General features: G+C 48.4%; 1 protein-coding gene across 3 annotated transcripts in view; it reads left to right on the forward strand.

Annotated features, from left to right (window-relative positions):
• The first annotated feature begins 2605 nt into the window (after positions 1-2605).
• UBE3C (ubiquitin protein ligase E3C) overlaps positions 2606-18301 on the forward strand; it is a 114268-nt gene continuing 98572 nt past the window's right edge. For all 3 annotated transcript variants that reach the window (XM_052638499.1, XM_052638501.1, XM_052638500.1), the window contains exon 1: positions 2606-2741. In XM_052638499.1, coding sequence (XP_052494459.1) covers positions 2676-2741 — 66 coding nt within the window. In that variant the 5' untranslated portion in view covers positions 2606-2675. The remainder of the gene's footprint in view (positions 2742-18301) is intronic.

Raw genomic sequence — 18301 nt, forward strand, 5'->3', positions numbered from 1 at the left:
AAAATTCTTTTTGTGAAAGAAATTCATCATTAAAATTATTATACACATAGGAAGCATATTAAACATATATCAATACTTTAAAGACAAGCCTGGAAAGACTATGCAGATTGAGAAACAATGTTGCCAGTCACCTCCTTCCACCTCAGGTCTCCTCCCATCGGTAAATATACCATCTCCACTTTGGGACAAAATTTTCTGTATATTTCTTCATCGCTTTATTCATTAGAATTATCTTGGTATTTTATTATCAGAGATTCTGATTGTGATCACTTAACCTCATTGCATGAAGTCTGAGGAATTATACTGGACAGAGTGGATGGTAAAAGGAGTGAATTTCCAGCCTCGGGTCTACAGTGGCCTTGATGTTAATTTAACAGATGTTTTCTTGGACCCACTCCAGGGTCTCTGGAGCCAGCACATACATAGCTGGAGGAGAGGCTGCGTATCCTCTGGGGACAGCAGGGAACAGACCCCATCAGAGGTGAGCCTGCGGCCCTACAACCCAGCCACAACGCTTTAGGGTGTCTTTCCTGCAGAAAGAACTCATTCCTGTATGCAAGCATGTTCCTGAAGTATAATTTTAACAATGACAAAATGGAGTTAGCCTAAATGCCAAACTACAGGGAAATGGTGAGATAATAAATTACAGCCCGTCCCATCCCCAGGAGGGGCACAACCCTGTAGACCCCTTGATTTTAGCCCAAAGAGACTTCGGACCTCCAGAACCGTAAGACAATATGTTCATGTTGTTAAAGCCACTAAGTTTATGGTAATTTGTTACAACAATGATAGGAAACTAAGATAGACAATTCAGAAAATTTGAAGAATACCCTTAATTACCAACAAAGCTGAAGTGGAGAACTGAATTTGATATCCTGGTGAAATGGTCCCCTGCTCCTCATGTGTGGCCTGCACCTTGGAAGAGTTCATTTGGGGCAGAGCCTGAGGCCTCAGAGCAGACTCTCTGAGGACACAGAACGGACATTATCAATATTTTAAATCTTTGTCATCTGACAGGTTCAAAAAAAGTGACAGTTTATTTATAAAATATGTACAATTTAAAAATTGATACAATTTGGACATATTTGATGAAGCAAGGATTTTTTGACATATCAGAGTAGCTTAAACATTAACTGGGAAGCCACACTATCATTGACTTTCAAAGTTTTTTGATCCTATTGTGACCTAATTCTCATTTTATATATATATGTTTGTGTGTCTGTCTGTGTACATGGCAGAATTTTTCAAACTAAGATTAAAACCCATTAGAGGGTTGTGAAATGTACTTAGTGGTTTGCAACTAGTATTAAAAAAAGACAACGGAGTAACAGAAAACAGTGCCTCTTGCATAGAAATGGGAGTATCAGATTTCACGATTCTGATTTTACTCGTGTGTATATGAAATGCATATATGTATCTGGCGTGTATGTGATATGTATATATGTGTGTCTGCGATATCTATTTCTCTGCATATGTCTGCACGTATGTTTATGCATGTGCATATGATATGTACTTGTGTACACATTGACGTGCTTGTGACATTTATGTGACAGTGTGTGTGTTCATGATGTGCTTTTATGCTGTGCGTGTGCGACATGCTTTTATCTGTGTGTGTGTGATGGTGAAGCGTCTGCCTGCAATGCGGGAGACCCGGGTTCGATCCCTGGGTTGGGAAGATCTCCTGGAGAAGGAAATGGCAACCCACTCCAGTACTCTTGCCTGGAGAATCCCACGGACGGAGGAGCCTGGTAGGCTACAGTCCATGGGGTCACAAAGAGTCGGGCACGACTGAGCGACTTCACTTTCACTTTCACATGTGTGTACTAAGTTCGCACATAACTAGGTCAAAACGTTTAGTGATGCACTCTCTAAGGGCGTTAAGTAGTAAAGCTGATCTTTCTCCTCTCGTATCAATCAAGCCTGGTATCTTACGGAAAGCCTGGAGCCGGCTTCCCAGAAGAGTGCACACACGGGGATCCGAATCCAGTTTCGGGACGCAGGCGCCCACGAAGCCAGCCCCGGAGCACTGTGCACGCGGGACGCTTCAGCGCCCCTCGGACAGCGCCCTCTGCCCGGCGGCACCTGCTGGGGGCGCTCCCTACCCCTGCACCTGCGCCGCAGCGCCGCGCCCCGGCCCCGCCCACGGCCGCGCCGCGCCCCGGCCCCGCCCCTCACCAGCCCCGCCCCTCAAGGCCCCGGCCCCGCCCCTCGCCCCTGCCGCCACAGCTTTCGACCCCGAGGTTTCTTCCCACGCTCCGCAGCGCCGTCAGCACGGGCGCGCGCACGCGAGCCGGGCGCCGGGAGCGGCGCGGCGGCGTCCGTGCCGGGCGCGCGCACGCCGACGGGGCGGCGCACGACGGCGGCGGCGGCGGCGGCGGCGGCGGCCATCTTTCCTCACAGCGGCTGCTTCTGGGTGCGAGTGAGGGGTCCGCGGCCCCCGCTGGCGCTCGGGCTCGGCCGGAGTGGCGGCGAGGCGTGGATGAGGGGAGCGGCGGTGGCCGAGGGCCGCCCCCTGTGTCGCCACCCCCCCGCCCAGGGCAGGCCGAGCGGGCAGCACGCCGGCGGGCGCGGGGTCCCTGCCCGGCGCGGCCTCGTCCCCGCCGGGGCGCTCCCCCGGCGACCGCTCGCCGCCCGCGCTCTCTGGGTCGGGCCCCCAGATGGGATAGGCTTTAAAGATGTTTAGTTTTGAGGGGGACTTCAAAACCAGGCCCAAGGTGTCCCTGGGAGGCGCGAGCCGGAAGGTAAGAGCGGCCTGCGAGCGGCGGCGCCTCGGGGCCGGGCGGGGGCGGGGCGCGTCCGGCCGGGCGGCGGGGTCACCCCCCAGGGTCACACCGGGTCCGGGAGGAAGGCTGATGGGTGCCCGGGCCATGTGCACCGGGATCGCCCAGGAGCTGCGAGGATGCTGAGGGTGGCCGGCCCTTTACATTTAGATGGTGTAAAACCCGGGGCCAGGGACACAGTGTTTCTTTCCTTATTGAGCTTTGGATACTTTTGTCAGCCTTGACAGCTGGTGGTGACTGCTTTTATGGAGGTCTCTGTTGTAGGAGGTGAGCAGGATGTACTCGTTCTTGACGACAATCTCTGAAACTGAGGCGTACTCCTCGTCTTTGGCCGTGTGTTTGAATCCAAGAGCATGAAAATTATTCTTCAGTAACCCTCTGGAGAAACATTTCTGGAGAGACTCTAGAACTTTTTTTCTGTTATGATAGTTGTTTTTGTTGTTAGTCTTGCCCAACCCTTTGTGACCCGATGAGCTGCCCCACGCCAGGCTTCCCTGTCCTTCGCTATCTCCCCGAGTTTGCTCGGATTCGTGTCCATTTGAGTCGGTGATGCCATCCAACCATCACATCTTCTGTCGTCCCCTTCTCCTCCTGCCTTCAGTCTTTCCCAGCAAAGGGTCTTTTCTAACGAGTCAGCTCTTCACATCAGCTGGCCAAAGTATTGAGGTTCAGCTTCAGCATCAGTCCTTCCAGGGAGCGTCCAGGGCTGATTTCTTTTAGGGTGGATGGTTGCTGTTGAGAGAACAGTTCAGAGTAAGAGTGGACAGACGGGTTACTCTGCTGTCCTCGCTGGTGACTGGCATCTGCTGATTGGCTGCAATTGCTGGGAAGCAGCGCAGCGTCAGTGTCGTTTCATTTGCTTGCTTCCCACTACTTCACTGAGTCCCTTTTTTGCCTGTTTTAGTTTTATCAGGCTGAAAATAGAGTGTGGTCCTCCCTACTTAGAGTGTTTGGAAAGTTCACCTAAGTGTAATTAGTTGTTTACTAAATAGTTTTCTAAAATGGTCTTTAAATGCTTCGTGTATTTTTCTTCTATATTAATGTACTGTTTGTTACATTTAGTGACTGGTGACTCTAAAGTGATTGCTCAATGTAAAGATATCTGTTTTAAATTGTACTGTGAGTGTATGTTGGGGAAGGAAATGGCAACCCACTCCAGTATCCTTGCCTGGGAAATCCCATGGACAGAAGAGTGTGGTAGACTACAGTCCATGGGGTCGCAAAGAGTCGGACACGACTGAGTGACTTTCACTTCACTGTGAGTGTGTGTGGGCTTCCCAGGTGGCATAGTGGTGAAGAATCTGCCTGCTAATGCAGAAGATACAAGAGACTTGGGTTCAGTCTCTGGGTCAGGAAGATCCCCTGGAAAAGGGAATGGCTGCACACTCCAGTATTGTTCCCTAGAAAATTCCACAGCCAGAGGAAGCCTGGTGGGCTACGGTCCATGGGGTCATAAAAGAGCCAGGCAAGACAGCGCACACGGGGGCGTGTATGTGATCGTTTCTGAGGGTGCAGGATGGGATCCCAGCAGGGAGTTGGGAGAGAAGCGTGTTGATAGTTTTCAGGCTTTGGGTTTTGCAAGATGGTGATTGGTTGAATGTAGCTGGCTGCAGAACAGGGTAGAACACGTGTTGAAGTGTGGCAGAGCTGGCATGGGCCGTATTCAGGCTTGGCTGTTCATGACAATTCCAGGTGAGATCAAAGGATTTCTGCCCTTGGAAGGGGCCTTGAAGACCCTGTGGGCCAGAGTTAGTTTTCAGGTGGGATAAAGAGCCACTGGGTGACTGCACGGCCATGTGGCCTGGCTGAAGGTCACCACCTGAGAATCCATGTCCCTTCAGTTCTCTACGACCCTGTGACTTCATTACCGACGAGTGCCCCACAGGTCCTGCTTGGGTGCTGATCCTGTTCTCTCACCAGGTAACACATCTCGTCTCTGAGGAAAATAGTGGTCTGTCAATCAGAATCTCAAGAGGAGATTGTATATCTGGCTTTTCAACTGTGTGAAACAGTTTTTTTTTTTTCCTTTCCCCTTTTATCCCCCTTTTCATTGAGGTTTAGACTTAACATGCAGTCAAGGCACAAACATTAAGTGTCTGTATCTTAGGCCACGTCCGCCAGAAGCCTGAGGAGGAAATCCTTGTACGAGTGAAGTTGAAGGAAGAGGAGAGGTCAGGGGACCAGGGTTGCAGTCCAGCTTTAGCCAGTCCCGCCGGTAGCTCTGGAGCATGGCTGGCATCACAGACTTGCCGCTTCTTGTATCACTTAGTCATTGTCTGCAGGCCACCCCTGGCGTGGGTGAGAGTGCAGTTCTGAGAGGTAGCAGTTACTCTCAAGTGGTTGGGGATGGAATCTGGGCAGGGAATTAACTGTAGGTTCTGCTTGAAGGATTTTTACATGTGAACACATCTTGGGTCCCACCATTCCCATCAGATCACTTGCCTAGCATTCCAGAGGCTGCCTTCTGCACCCTTCCATTCTGAGCCCTCCTGTCCAGAGATAGGGAACGTTTCATTCAAGGATGGGCACAACAGTATGTGAACCAAGAAATTCCAGATGTACAAGTTAGATTTAGAAAAGACAGAGGAACCAGAGATCAAATTGCCAACATCCGTTGCATCATATAAAAAGTAAGCGAATTCCAGAAAAACATCTACTGCTTCACTGACTAAGCTAAAGCCTTTGACTGTGTGGATCACAACAAACTGGAAAATTCTTAAAGAGGTGGGAATACCAGACCTTCTTACCTGCTTCCTGAGAAACCAGTGCTCAGGTCAGGAAGCAACAGTGAGAACCAGACATGGAACAATGGACTGCTTCAAAAATTGACAAAGACGTTTCTCAAGGCTGTATATTGTCACCCTTATTTAACTTTTATGCCGAGTACATCATGTGAAATGTCGGACTAAATGAGGTATAAGTTGGAATCGAGATTATCAGGAGAAACATCAACAACCTCAGATATGCAGATAATACCACTCTAATGGCAGAAAGTGAAGAGGAACTAAAGAGCCTCTGTTATCAGGAGGGTAAAAGAGGAGAATGAAAAAGCTGCCTTGAAACTCAGCATTCAAAAAACTAAGATCATGGCATCTGGTCCCATCATTTCATGGCAAATACAAGGGAAAAAAGTGGAAACAGTGACAGATTTTATTTTCTAGGCTCCAAAATCACTGTAGATGGTCAGTACAGCCATGAAATTAAAAGATGCTTGCTCCTTAGAGGAAAAGCTATGACAAACCTAGACAGCGTGTTAAAAAGCAGAAACTTTACTTTGCTGATAAATGTCTATTTGCCAAAGCTATGGTTTTTCCAGTAGTCATGTACAGATGTGAGAATTGGACTGTAAAGAAGGCTGAGCACTGAAGAATTGATGCTTTTGAACTGTAGTGCTGGAGAAGACTCTTGAGAGTCCCTTGGACATCAAGGAGATCAAACGAGTCAACCCGAAAGGAAATCAGCCCTGAACATTCACTGGGAGGACTGATGCTGAAGCTGAAACTCCAGTACTTTGGCCACCTGATGCCAGGAGCCAACTCGCTGATTCTGGGAAAGATTGAGGGCAGGAGGAGAAGGGGATGACAGAGGATGAGGTGATTGGATGGCATCACCGACTCGATGGACATGAGTTTGACCAAACTCTGGAAGATAGTGAAAAACAGGAAAGCCTGGCGTGCTGCAGTCCATGGGGTTGGAAAGAGTTGAAATGACTTAGTGACTGAACAACAACCCAGAGTTATCTCCTGTTTTCAGCTTTATTACCACAGAGTAATTCTGCCTGTTAAGCTTCCTGTGCTTGGAATCCCCTCTTTTTGGAGCTGGCTTCTTGTGGCTCAGCGCTCCGAGAGGTGGAGCCCATTCTCTTCTGTTGATGCACTGTCTGAACGCAGCGCAGTTGACCCATGTTTGCTGTATGAGTCTCCAGGTGGACACCTGCTCTCATGTGCTGGCCACACGTTGCACACAGGTTTGGCTCTGTGCGCTCTGCCCCGTCCCCTTGGACGCAGACCCGCAGCGTCTGAGGGTCTCAGGGGCTCCACTTTTTGCCAGCACTTAGTGTTATCGATCCTTTTAATTTGAAAATTCTTTTGTTGTTCTGGTGGGTATGTAGTTTCATTGTTTGGATTTTGTTTCCTAACAACTAAATGAGCACCCACATTTGCTTGTTTTCTTTAATTCTCTTTCTCTGCAACTTAAGTCCTTTCTCTTCTTTCTTAAGCTTAGTGGAAACTGAGTAGGTGCCATTTTTTGAGTGAATATAAATTTTTCCTTCAAATTATATTTATTTGTGAAGGTTCTTTGAAGGATCTGAAACATTGTAAGGAAAAGTTCATGCCCTCCTTGTAATCTTGTTAGGGAGATAAGACTTACCTAGTTAAACCTTAAATAACCATAGAGGGAGTAAATACCACATTCTGGATTTCCCTTGGAGCTGACTCAGGAAAGGACAGCGTTGGTGGGCTTGGTCTTGAAGGGTGGGTCGAACGAGGGTGGGTGGGAAGCAAGTATTGCAGGTGGGTGGGAGGGTTCGTGTGTCTTAGTGTATACTGGATTCCTCTGATGCTGAGTCACTACGGTCTCCAGTTAGTATTTCTGAAGTCAGAGTACATCTTGGTAACATGACACAGCTTATTGGCAGTAATTTTTGGTTTTCTCAGTAGTACATAGAAGAATATCTTAGAGGTCATTTGATTATAAGTTTAGAAATCTGCTGTTATTAGCATCTTGCCTTGTTATTCAGTCGCTCAGTCGTGTCCAACTCTTTGTGACCCCATGGACCGCAGCATGCCAGGCTTCCTTGTCCTTCATCATCTCCCAGAGTTTGCGCAAACTCATGTCCATCGAGTCGGTGATGCCATCCAACCATCTCATCCTCTATCTATCCCTTCTGCTGCCCTCAAGTCTTTCCCAGCATCAGGGTCTTTTCCAGTGAGTTGGGTCTTGCCATCAGATGGCCAGAGTATTGGAGCTTCAGCTTCAGCATCAGTCTTCCCAGTGAATATTCAGGGTTGATCTCCTTTAGGATGGACTGGTTGGATCTCCTTGCAGTCCAAGGGACTCTCGAGTCTTCTCCAACACCACAGTTCAAAAGCATCAATTCTTCGGCGCTCAGCCTTTATGGTCCAGTTCTCACATCTGTATATGACTAATGGGAGAACCATGGCTTTGGGTAGATGGACCTTTGCCAGCAAAGTGATGTCTCTGCTTTTTAATGCACTGTCTAGGTTGGTCATAGTTTTTCCTCCAAGGAGCAAGTGTATTTACTTTCATGGCTGCACTGACTGCCTGCAGTGATTTTGGAGCCTAGAAAATAAAGTAGGTCACTGTTTCCACTTTTCCCCCTTTTATTTGCCATGAAGTGATGGGACCAGATGCCATGATCTTAGTTTTTTGAATGCTGAGTTTCATGCCAGGTTTTCACGCTCCTCTTTTACCTTCTTGATAAAAGAGGCTTTTTAGTTCCTCTTCACTTTCTGCCATTAGAGTGGTGTCATCTGCATATCTGAGGTTGTTGATGTTTCTCCTGGTGATCTCAGTTCCTGCTTGTGATTCATCCAGCCCAGGATTTCACATGATGTACTCTGCATAGAAGTTAAATAAGCAGGGTGACAATATTGCAGCCTTGACAAAATCCTTTCTCAATTTTGGACCAGTTTGTTCCGTTTCTGGTTCTCACTGTTGCTTCTTGACCTGCATACAGACTTCTCAGGAGGCAGGTCAGGTGGTCTGGTATTGCCATCTCTTCAAGAATTTTCCACAGTTTGTTGTGATCCACACAGTCAAAGGCCTTAGTTTAGTCATTGAAGCAGACATAGATGTTGTTCTGGAATGCCCTTGCCTTGTATATGATCCAGCAGATGTTGGCAATTTGATATCTGGTTCCTTTACCTTTTCTAAATCCACCTTGTACATCTGAAGGTTCACTACATCTTGCCCGAGTGTGGTTCATTTGCTGCACTGATAAACCAATATCAATACATTAAAGTTCGCTCTTTGTGTTGCCTTAAGTGGGTTCTGACATGTGCACAGTGACGTGCATCCTCCGTTGCAGTGTCACAGAGCGTGGTGTGTTGCCCTGTGCTTCCCCTGTTCATCTCCCTTATCCCAGGCTTTCCCTGCCGCCCCCCCCCGCCCCAAATCTCTGGCCTCCGGTGGTCTTTTTACTGTCACCATAGCTTTGCGCTTCTAGAGTGTCGTGCAGTTGGAATCACACAGTGTGTAGTCTTCAGTTGGCTTTTTTCACTTAGCAGCACGCTTAAATGCATGCATGCTTCTTCCTTGCCTTTTTGTAAGCTTTGATAGCTTGCTTTTTTTTAAACCTTATTTTCTATTAGCAAACTATTTTATTAGAGCAGTTGTAGGCTTGCAGAAAAAACTGCTGGGAAAGTACAGGGAGTTCTCACACAGTCCCTCTCTGCAACGCCTTTGTTTCCTGTCTCATTTCCGTCTTGTTGTTACGTGGTACATTTGCTACAATTGATGGATTAATACTGAGAAGTTATTTTTAAGTCAGCTTATCAGAGTTCACTCCAGGTGGTGTACATTCTGTGGGGTTTGATCTTTTGAAACTGACTCCTTGAATTTAGGAATTTTCTTCTAAGGTTGTTCCATGTCTTTTGTGGTCTAATTTTTTTTTCTGGATGCACCCCACATCATGCAGGACCTTAGTCCCCCAACCAGGGATCGAGCCCTTGCACCTGCATTGGAAGGCGGAGGCTTAACCACTGGGCGGCCGGGGAAGTCCCTTTTGTGGCCTGGTAGCTTCTTCCCCTCCCCAGTTGTTGAATAATACTCCGTTGTCTGGATGGACCACAGTTCATTTGTCCCTTTACCTTCAGAAGCACATCTTGGTTGCTTCCAAGTTTTAGCATCAGTTGTGAATAAAGCCGCCATCGACATCCCTGTGCAGGCCCTGCGTGGGTATGGTGTTCAGCTCCTTTGGGGGGATATCAAGGAGTGGGATTGCTGGATTGTCTGATAAGATTACATTCAGTTTTGTAATTGACTGAAAAACTGTCTTCCAAAGTGGCTGTGCGTTCCTGCCAAGTCACTTCAGGCATGTCCGACTCTTTGCAAAACCATGGACTGTAGCCCGCCAGGCTCCTCTGCCCATGGATTCTCCAGGCAAGAATCCTGGAGTGGGTTGCCATCTTCTTCAGAGTGGCTGTCCCGTTTTGCGTTTGCACCAGCAGCAAACTCCAGCAGGGGGCTCCTGTCACTCCACGTCCTTACTGGCGTTCGGTGTTGGCAGGCTCACATTTGGCCTTTCTGGCGGGTGTGTGGTGGTGCCTCGCTGCTTTAGTTTGCATTTCCCTGACGACGTGTGACATGGAGCCTCTTTTCACAGGTGCTTACTTACCGTCTAGCTGCTTTGTTGAGGTCTGTTCAGGTCTTTATTCTATATTTTAATCAGATTGTTTTCTTACTGTTAAGTTTTAAGAGTTCCTTACATACATTTTTAATGTACTTTTATGTATTTTGTATACGTAAGCTCCTTTTTCAGATATGTCTTTTGCATATATCTTGGCCCGGTTTTTAACTTCTCGTTTTCTTAATACTGTCTTTTGTGGAGCAGGAGTTTTTAATTGCAGTGAAGTCCAGTTTTATCGTTTTTTCTCTTGCATGCATTGTCTCATGTTGCATCTGAAAAGTCACCCAGGGCTTCCCTGGTGGCTCAGAGGTAAAGAATCTGCCTGTTGATGCAGGAGTCATGGGTTCGATGCCTGGTCTGGGAGGATCCCGCTTGCCTCGGCGTGACTAAGCCCATGAGCCACGACGGTGAGCCTGTGCTCTGTGGCCTGGGACCCACAACTGCTTCCGCGCGGCGCCTGCTGAAGCCTGAGCACCCTAGAGCCCGTGCTCCACGACAGGAGAAGCCGCTGCAGTGATGGCCCACGTGGGGCAACTAGAGAGCAGCCCCCGTTTGCCAAAACTAGAGAAAAGCTTGTGAAGCAGCAAAGAGCCAGCATGGCCAAAAAATAAATAAAATTCTTTTTAAAAAAAAGTCATGCCAAACAGAATGTCACCTGGCTCTTCTCCTGTGTTAACTTGTAGTAGTTTTATAATTTTGTATTTTACCTTTTTGTCTGTGATCCATTTTGGGTTAATTTTTGTGAACTGTCTTAAGGTCTGCGTCTAGATTTTTTTTTTTTCTTTCTTTCTGTTTTGGCATGTGAATATCCAGTTTCAACACGTTTGTTGAAATGCTGTTCTTTCTCCATTGCATTGCCTTTGCTCTCGTCAAAGATCAGTTGGCTCAATTGTGTGTCTGTGTCTGGGCTTGGTATTCTGGTTCATGGATCTGTTTGTCTGTTTGGGGTGTTTTGGTTTGTTTTGCTGTTTTTGCCAGTGCCACGTTATCTTGCTCTCTGGAGCTTTATAGTAAGTCTCAGAGTTGGGTAGTGTCAGTCCTCTGAATTTGTTCACATATTTCTTCAGCATCGTGTTGGCTTTTTTGAGTCTTTTGCCCTTTCATAGCAACCTTAGAGTCACTTTGTTGATAATCACAAAATAACTGTGCTTTTTTTTTTTCTTTAAAAAAAAACCATTGTGTTTTAAGTGTATTTGTTACATCAGGTTTTTTTAAGTTTAAGTATAGTTAATGAACAATATCACATAAACTGCAGGTGTATAGTAATTCACAGTTGTTAAGGGTTATGCTCCATTTATGGTGGTTATTGGAGAAGGAATGGCAGCCCACTCTAGTATTCTCGCCTGGAGAATCCCATGGACCGAGGAGCCTGGCGGCTACAGTCCAGAGTCAGACACGACTCAGCAACTAAACCCTGCCACCGTGGCCACATGCAGTATTGGCTGTGTTCTCTGTGTTGTGTGGACTCACTGGGGTTTTGACTGGGATTCTGTTGAATCTGTAAATCAAGAGAGCAGCCCCTGGAGGGGTTGCTTCCCAGGAGATGCTAGTGGGAAAGAATCTGCCTGTCAGTGCAGGAGACACAAGACATGGGTTCAATCCCTGCATCGGGAAGGTCCCCTGAAGTAGGAAATGGCAACCCACTCCAGTGTTCTTGCTTAGGAAACACCATGGACAGAGAGCCTGGCGGGCTGCCGTCCATGGGGTCACACAGTTGGATATGACTGAGGAGCTGAGCACTGATCTGATTATATGCTTTTTCTTTAGTCTGTTGTTATAATGGATTATACCAAGTGTTTTATTAGGTTGGTGCAAAAGTAATTGCAGTTTTGCATTGTTGAACTTTGCCATTTGGTATTGGAATGCATTCTTAAGTAAATGTGTCGATGTTATGCATCATTTAAGTCTTACGTTTTTTCACTAGCAACTCATTACTTGCAGTTTTATATATATTTTAGACTGGGGAAATGATGTTAGGCAAAAAGCAAATTTGAGCGATTTTCTTTTAATTAGAGTTCAAAATACTTCATAAAGCTGCAGAGACAACTCACAACATCAACAATGCATTTGGCCCAGGAACTCCTAACAAATGTACAGTGCAGTGGTGGTTTTAGAAGTTCTGCAAAAGAACTTGAAGATGCCCAGAGCCTTGAAGATGCGTGCAGTGGCTGGTCATCAGAAGTTGACAATGACCAGTTGAGAGGATCCACGAAGTTGGAAAAGCTCGATAAGTGAGCGCCTCATGGGCTGCATGTGTGCTAAGTCGTGCCGTCGTGTCTGACTCTCTGCGACCCCGTGGACTGCAGTCCCGCCGGGCTCCTCTGTCCATAGGATTCTCCAGGCAAGAATACTGGAGTGGGTTGCCACGCCCTCCTCCAGGGGATCTTCCCCAGCCAGGGATCAAACCCAGGTCTCCTGCATTGCAGGCTGATTCCTTACTGTCTGAGCCACCAGGGAAGCTCCTCATGAGCTGACTGCACATCAAAAAAATTGTCTTGAAATGTCATCTTCTCTTATTCTGTGCAGCAACAAATAACCATTTCTTGATTGGATTTTGGCTTGCCATGAAAAGTGGATTTTATATGACTAACTAGCGATGACCAGCTCAGTAGTTGGACCAAGAAGAAGCTCCAAAACACTTCCCAGAGCCAGACTTGCACCAGAAGAGGTCATGGTCACTGTTGGGTGGTCTGCTGCCCGTCTGATTGACTGCGCCTGTAACGGGTTTGCTGGAGTCTGAGTCCTGGCGAAAGCGTCACATCTGAGAAGTCCGCTCAGCAAGTGGATGAGATGCACTGAACGCCGCAGCCGGCTCTGGCCAACAGAAAGGGCCCGACTCTTCTCCCCAGCATACCTGACCGCCTGCCGCACAAGCAGCACTTCAGACGTGGGACGAATTGGGCTGCAGAGTTTTGCCTCGTCCACCACACTCACCTGGCCTCTCACCCACCTGCTCCCACTTCTTCAAACGTCTCAACAACTGTTTGCAGCGAAAATGCTCCTACAACCAGCAGGATGCAGAAAATGCCTTCCAAGTGTTCGTCGAATCCCCAAGCATGGATTTTTTTGCTACGGAAAATAGTTATTTCTTTTTGGCAAAAATGTGTTGATTGTAATGGTTCCTGTTTTGATTAATAAAGATGTGTTTGAGCCTAGTTATAAAAATTTAAAATTTATGGCCCAAAACTGCAATTACTGTTTCACCAACCTAATAAATGCTGAACCCGCCCTGAATACCTAGCATAAGTCCCACTTGCTTGTGATATAGACTTCTTTTTATACATTGTTGCATTCAGTTTGTAGTGTTTTATTTGGGGGTTCTTGCGCCTGTGTTCAGGGGAGAACTGTCTGTAGGTTTCACCTCCTGTGATATTTTTTTCTGGTTTGGGTGTTAGGGTGCTGCTGGTTCACAGAGCAGGTTTTACTCTAGAGGTTCCCGAAGCCCGCTACTGGAATTTTAACTTCGCCTTTGCCTAAGTCTGCTGCTGCTGCTGCCGCTGCTAAGTCGCTTCAGTCATATCCGACTCTGTGCGACCCCATAGACGGCAGCCCACCAGACTCCCCCATCCCTGGGATTCTCCAGGCAAGAACACTGGAGTGGGTTGCCATCGCCTTCTCCGATGCAGGAAAGTGAAAAATAAAAGTGAAGTCGCTCAGTCGGACTCTTAGGGACCCCATGGACTGCAGCCCACCAGGCTCCTCCGTCCATGGGATTTTCCAGGCGAGAGTACTGGAGTGGGATGCCATTGCCCTCTCCGTGCCTAAGTCTAGACTGCTCTTAAGATAGCAAGCTCTCTGACTGGTGAGCTTTATACAGCTGCCCTCTGTTGCGTAATTGAAGGTCTTGCCTTAAATACTTTAACTTAAGAGAATGTGCTGTTTCACTGTGAAACGCTGACACTCGGTGTGTGTGGTGTTCTGCACCCTGTGTACATTGCGTTGCAGCATAAGCGGCCTCTTACAGGCCTGACATCAGGGAAAGCAGGATGGTTTCTGAGATCAGGTTTTAAAATTTGCTGTCAGGACTGGTATTATTACCTCGCCGTTTTTCCCAGTGGCCCCAGTCTGTCCTCTTGAATGTGATTATCTGTAGCCTTCACGTATGAGACCAGAACTCTTGAGTTCCCTGTCGCAGATAAAGTCAGAAGTTCTTGATCTAGTTCTCGGGGAACGTGAGCAGAATGGGAGAGCTGAGACCTTGCTGAACTGTCTTTGGACCTCAGAGGGGGCGGCGAGCAGCAGGCCTGGGGCACAGCGCTCACGGAGGCGCTGATGGGGGATGCATGGGTGCAGGGCTTAAGGTGGGCTCCGGGGGGGCTTGGTCCTGAGAGCGAGCGCCTCCTGCAGCGTGTCCGGCACCTGCCTCACTTGCCTTCCCTTGTCCTGTCTGACTTTGCACACTTGTGTGCCCTGATTTTCTGGAGTTACAGAGCTAGTTGCCAACTAGGTCTCTTAACTAAGGTAATAAACAAGTCATTTCATAGGACTGTAGAAGAGCCCTCAAAAGAGGTTATTGCAAAAGCAGTGAAAAGTTTTCCTCTGTGATTTTCCCTTTTTCTTGTAACTTCAAAGAATGCGGGCACTTAGGAGTTTGGAAGTTAAGTGTGTTGTTCTTTGCCCACGACTTGTGCTCTGACCACGGCCTCTTCACGCTTTCTGTCTCCTCTGCCATCTGTAAGCACGGAGGCAGGAGCAGGCACTTCTGTCCAGTGTCCCCAGAGTCCATCCTTCAGTGCTGGCCAGGCTGAAGACGGGGATACCTGTGCAGGTGTGGGTGGCAGCATGGATTGGCACAGTCTCCCGGGGGCAGTTCAAGGGCAGGCGCCCAGAGCCACAAATAGGCGCCGGTGTAGATGCCTGGGAAAGAAAAGATGACGGCTGTGGCATTGCTTGTGTTATTGAAAAATTCAAAACAGCCTAAATGTCTAACAGAAGAAGAGTTGTTAAGCAGGTGGTAATGTGACAGTACAGTGGGGTGCTATACAGCTGTTCAAAGTGGTCACGATCTGTATTTTTTAATGCTTATAACTTATTGATGTCTGTTCATCATCTGTATTAGAATGTCATTTTTAATACAAACCAGCAAAGAGTCAGACACGACTGAGTGACTGAACTGAACTGAGATTGCAGAACATTACTCCGTTTAAATTATGCTCATCTGAACAGTCATGATCTCTTGCTTTACCAGTCTCTTAATTTCCAGTGAATAAAGGTCTAGTTGTCTATTTCTGCATCCTAGTGGCTTCAAGCAGTACAGTTTCACTCTCTGTGGGGCCAGATACCTGAGGGCTGGTGCGGTGGTCTCTCGGAGGCCTAGGCGTTGGAAACCAGGAAACCATTGTTTGGTGTTGGGGCCTCCGTTCCGGGGCTGGCTCACGTCTGCGCCTGGAGGTTGGAGCTGGGTCTTGGTGGCAGGTGTCCGTTCCCTGCCCCTTGGACGTCTTCAGGGCTGCTTGAGTGTGCTCCTGACATGGCAGCTGGCTTCCGCAGAGCTAGTGGCACAGGAGAGCAGGGAGAACGTGCGGTGCCTGTTGGGGGGCGTCCTGAGCGTCAGGCATTTCCCCTTCTGTCCTGTTTGATGGTCCAGTCCGAGCTTTAGGTGAAGCCCACCAGTGTGGAGGTGTAATAAGGAAGGAAACTGGTGAACTCAGGAACTGACTTAAAATTCCCTTCCCCTAGGCAAGGCTTCTTGACTGAGCTGTTACCTTATGCTGCTGGAAAACAGGCGTACCTGCAGAGTCTGACCTGAATTGTTAGGAGTTAGCCATCTTTGTCAAAAAAGCCTTAGAAGCAGGAAGGGCTGTCATTTATTTGCACCAGTTTGAATTCACTTAGATCATTTACCTTTTTAACCCAGCCACCCTTGGAGCACAGCGGGGAATACACAGCGGGGCGAGTGACTTGGGAATCTTGACGGTCTCGGGGCGGGCTTGGGGGAGAGGGTGAAGTAGGAGAGGACTGAAGTGTATTTCCGCCTTGGGCAGTCTGGTGCCAGGACGCAGGGCGGAAGCTAGTTCTCCTTTTCGAGTACCTGCCCACGACCTGCCCTCGAGCCTCGTGCTGGTGCCTTCGGCTCTGTGTGCTGGGCTGGATTCTTGCCCAGTTTCTGATTGAACATTGTTGCCACCAGTGAGAAGCCATGGGCAGAGTTGTCCGACCGTGAGAAAGTGTCTGTCACTTACAGACTGTGCGGCTGGCTGGAGACGAGGCTGGGGGGACGGCAGTCGGGCCAGCTCACAAAGGGGGCCCATGAGGAGCTCGTCCCTCAGGGGCGGTGTAGGGCTGAACCCCAGGTGAGAAGCCGCTGTAGTCGGGCAGGGTAGTGGGCGCCTGAGGCAGGTGTCCGGCCCCGAGGGGAGGGCCCCAGCGCTGCTGAGGAGCTAGAGTTGATGAGATCTGCAGGGACCAGCGGCAGGCACATCAGGTGTCAGTCTGGGGCGACAGGACTGGACATGATCCGGGGCGCTGAGGAGCCCCTAGGACGTGCTCAGTTTAAAATGCTTGGGGATGTGCATTCGGCAGGAGCAGCTTCAGGGAGAGACTGGGAAGTCCGCTCTGTTGGTCCATCAGTAGGTAGTTGAAATTGCATAATGCGCTGGAAAGTGTTCTGCTGAGAAGACGCGTGGGCTCAGGACAAAACTCCAAGGGACGCCAGCGTTCACAGGAACAACAGAGAGAGGCTTGCCAGGGCCCCGGGCATGGCCAGCCGGTATGCGTGTCTGCAAGTGCAGACAGTAGTTCTGACCCAGAGGTGATGGCAGAGCAGAGCTCTTTGGAGAAGTGGGGCTTGTTGGAGGACCTCGGACCTTTGGTACTGGTTTTGTGGTTTTATTTGCTGTAGCTGAGACTCTATCCTGTGCCCTGACCACGAAGCATTCATATTTACTCCCCCAAAACCGAGGGTCCAGTTCAGTCTGTTTTCTGAAATTACATGCTGCAGAGCAACTTAGCCTGTGTGCCCCGGTGCCTGAGCCTCTGCCCTGGGCCTGGGAGCCACAGCTGCTGAAGCCTGCGCAGCGCAACTGGAGAAGAGCCCGTGCGTCAACGAAGGGCCCACACAGCCAAACGCAAATTAAGAGGTTTTTTTTATAATTAAAAAAAGGTTTGTATTTAAAAAAATGACGGTGCATCTTCTCTGTATGAGCTGTGTATGAAGTGTTGGTGCTTTACTTTGGGGCTTGTAGATTATTTCTCCCCTATTGCTAGCACCATCTTTATAGCCTGTGGTTTATAATTACCTTTGGGATAGATTGCAGGAAGAAGCTGGATTGCTCGGTCCCCGTGTGCATGCCGACTTTGGCGTGTCCCCTGGGCTGCGCAGTCCTGCTGCCTAAGCAGCTGCACGCGCTGGCCACAGAGGGCCGCGGCAGGCAGCCCCAGCCTCCGAGGGCGCTTGCTCTCCGGGGCTTCTGCTTTTCTGCTTGTTCGTGGCTGTAAGCCGGGCTGAATCTCGGGGTCTGTCTGCCTGCTTGCTATGTGCTCTTGCTTCTTCCTGACTCCCGCTCTGAGGCAGAGACACTAGCAGCCTGTGGAGGTAGGAATCAGGGCTCAGAGACTCGGGTCATGCAGTGAAAAGCGCGAGGCTCAAGTGCGTGAGCCCTGGTCTGGATGTTGTGTAGCCTGCACGTCCAGTGTTGCCTCTGCGTAAGCTTTCCTTTCACTGTTCGGCAAGGTGAAGATCCTGTCTTGCAGGCACCGGAAGGGTGGCTTTAGCAGTCCTGTGTCTTTTTGAGTTGATTTTCTTACGGTAGTTGTAAGAAATGTTCCCTTTAACTTTAGAAGGAACGTTAGTAACCCTAGTGGGCCAGCAGGCAGCACAGCTCATAGCCCGTCTTCTCTGTGAAAGGTGAAATTGTAAAAAGTATAATGGGGACTTGACAAGATGCTTATCTCTGTAACCAGCTGTCTGCAACATAGTTCCTCATCTTTTCTGGGCTTCTGTTTCTGAAACTTTGAAATGAGAAAGTCATAATTCTTGATTATGAGATGTTTAGATTATCACTAACCTTCCTTAATTCTGATGATGTTTCCATTTCTAATCTCCAGTCAGTGGCCATCAAAAAAAGTTTCTTTTTTTAAATTAGAAAAAGTTTTAAAAACAGATTATTCTAAAGGGCATATATAATGAAGCTTTCCTCTCTCGAAGATC

This window comes from Budorcas taxicolor, chromosome 4, assembly GCF_023091745.1.
Source record: "Budorcas taxicolor isolate Tak-1 chromosome 4, Takin1.1, whole genome shotgun sequence".
Classification (NCBI taxonomy): Eukaryota; Metazoa; Chordata; class Mammalia; order Artiodactyla; family Bovidae; genus Budorcas; species Budorcas taxicolor.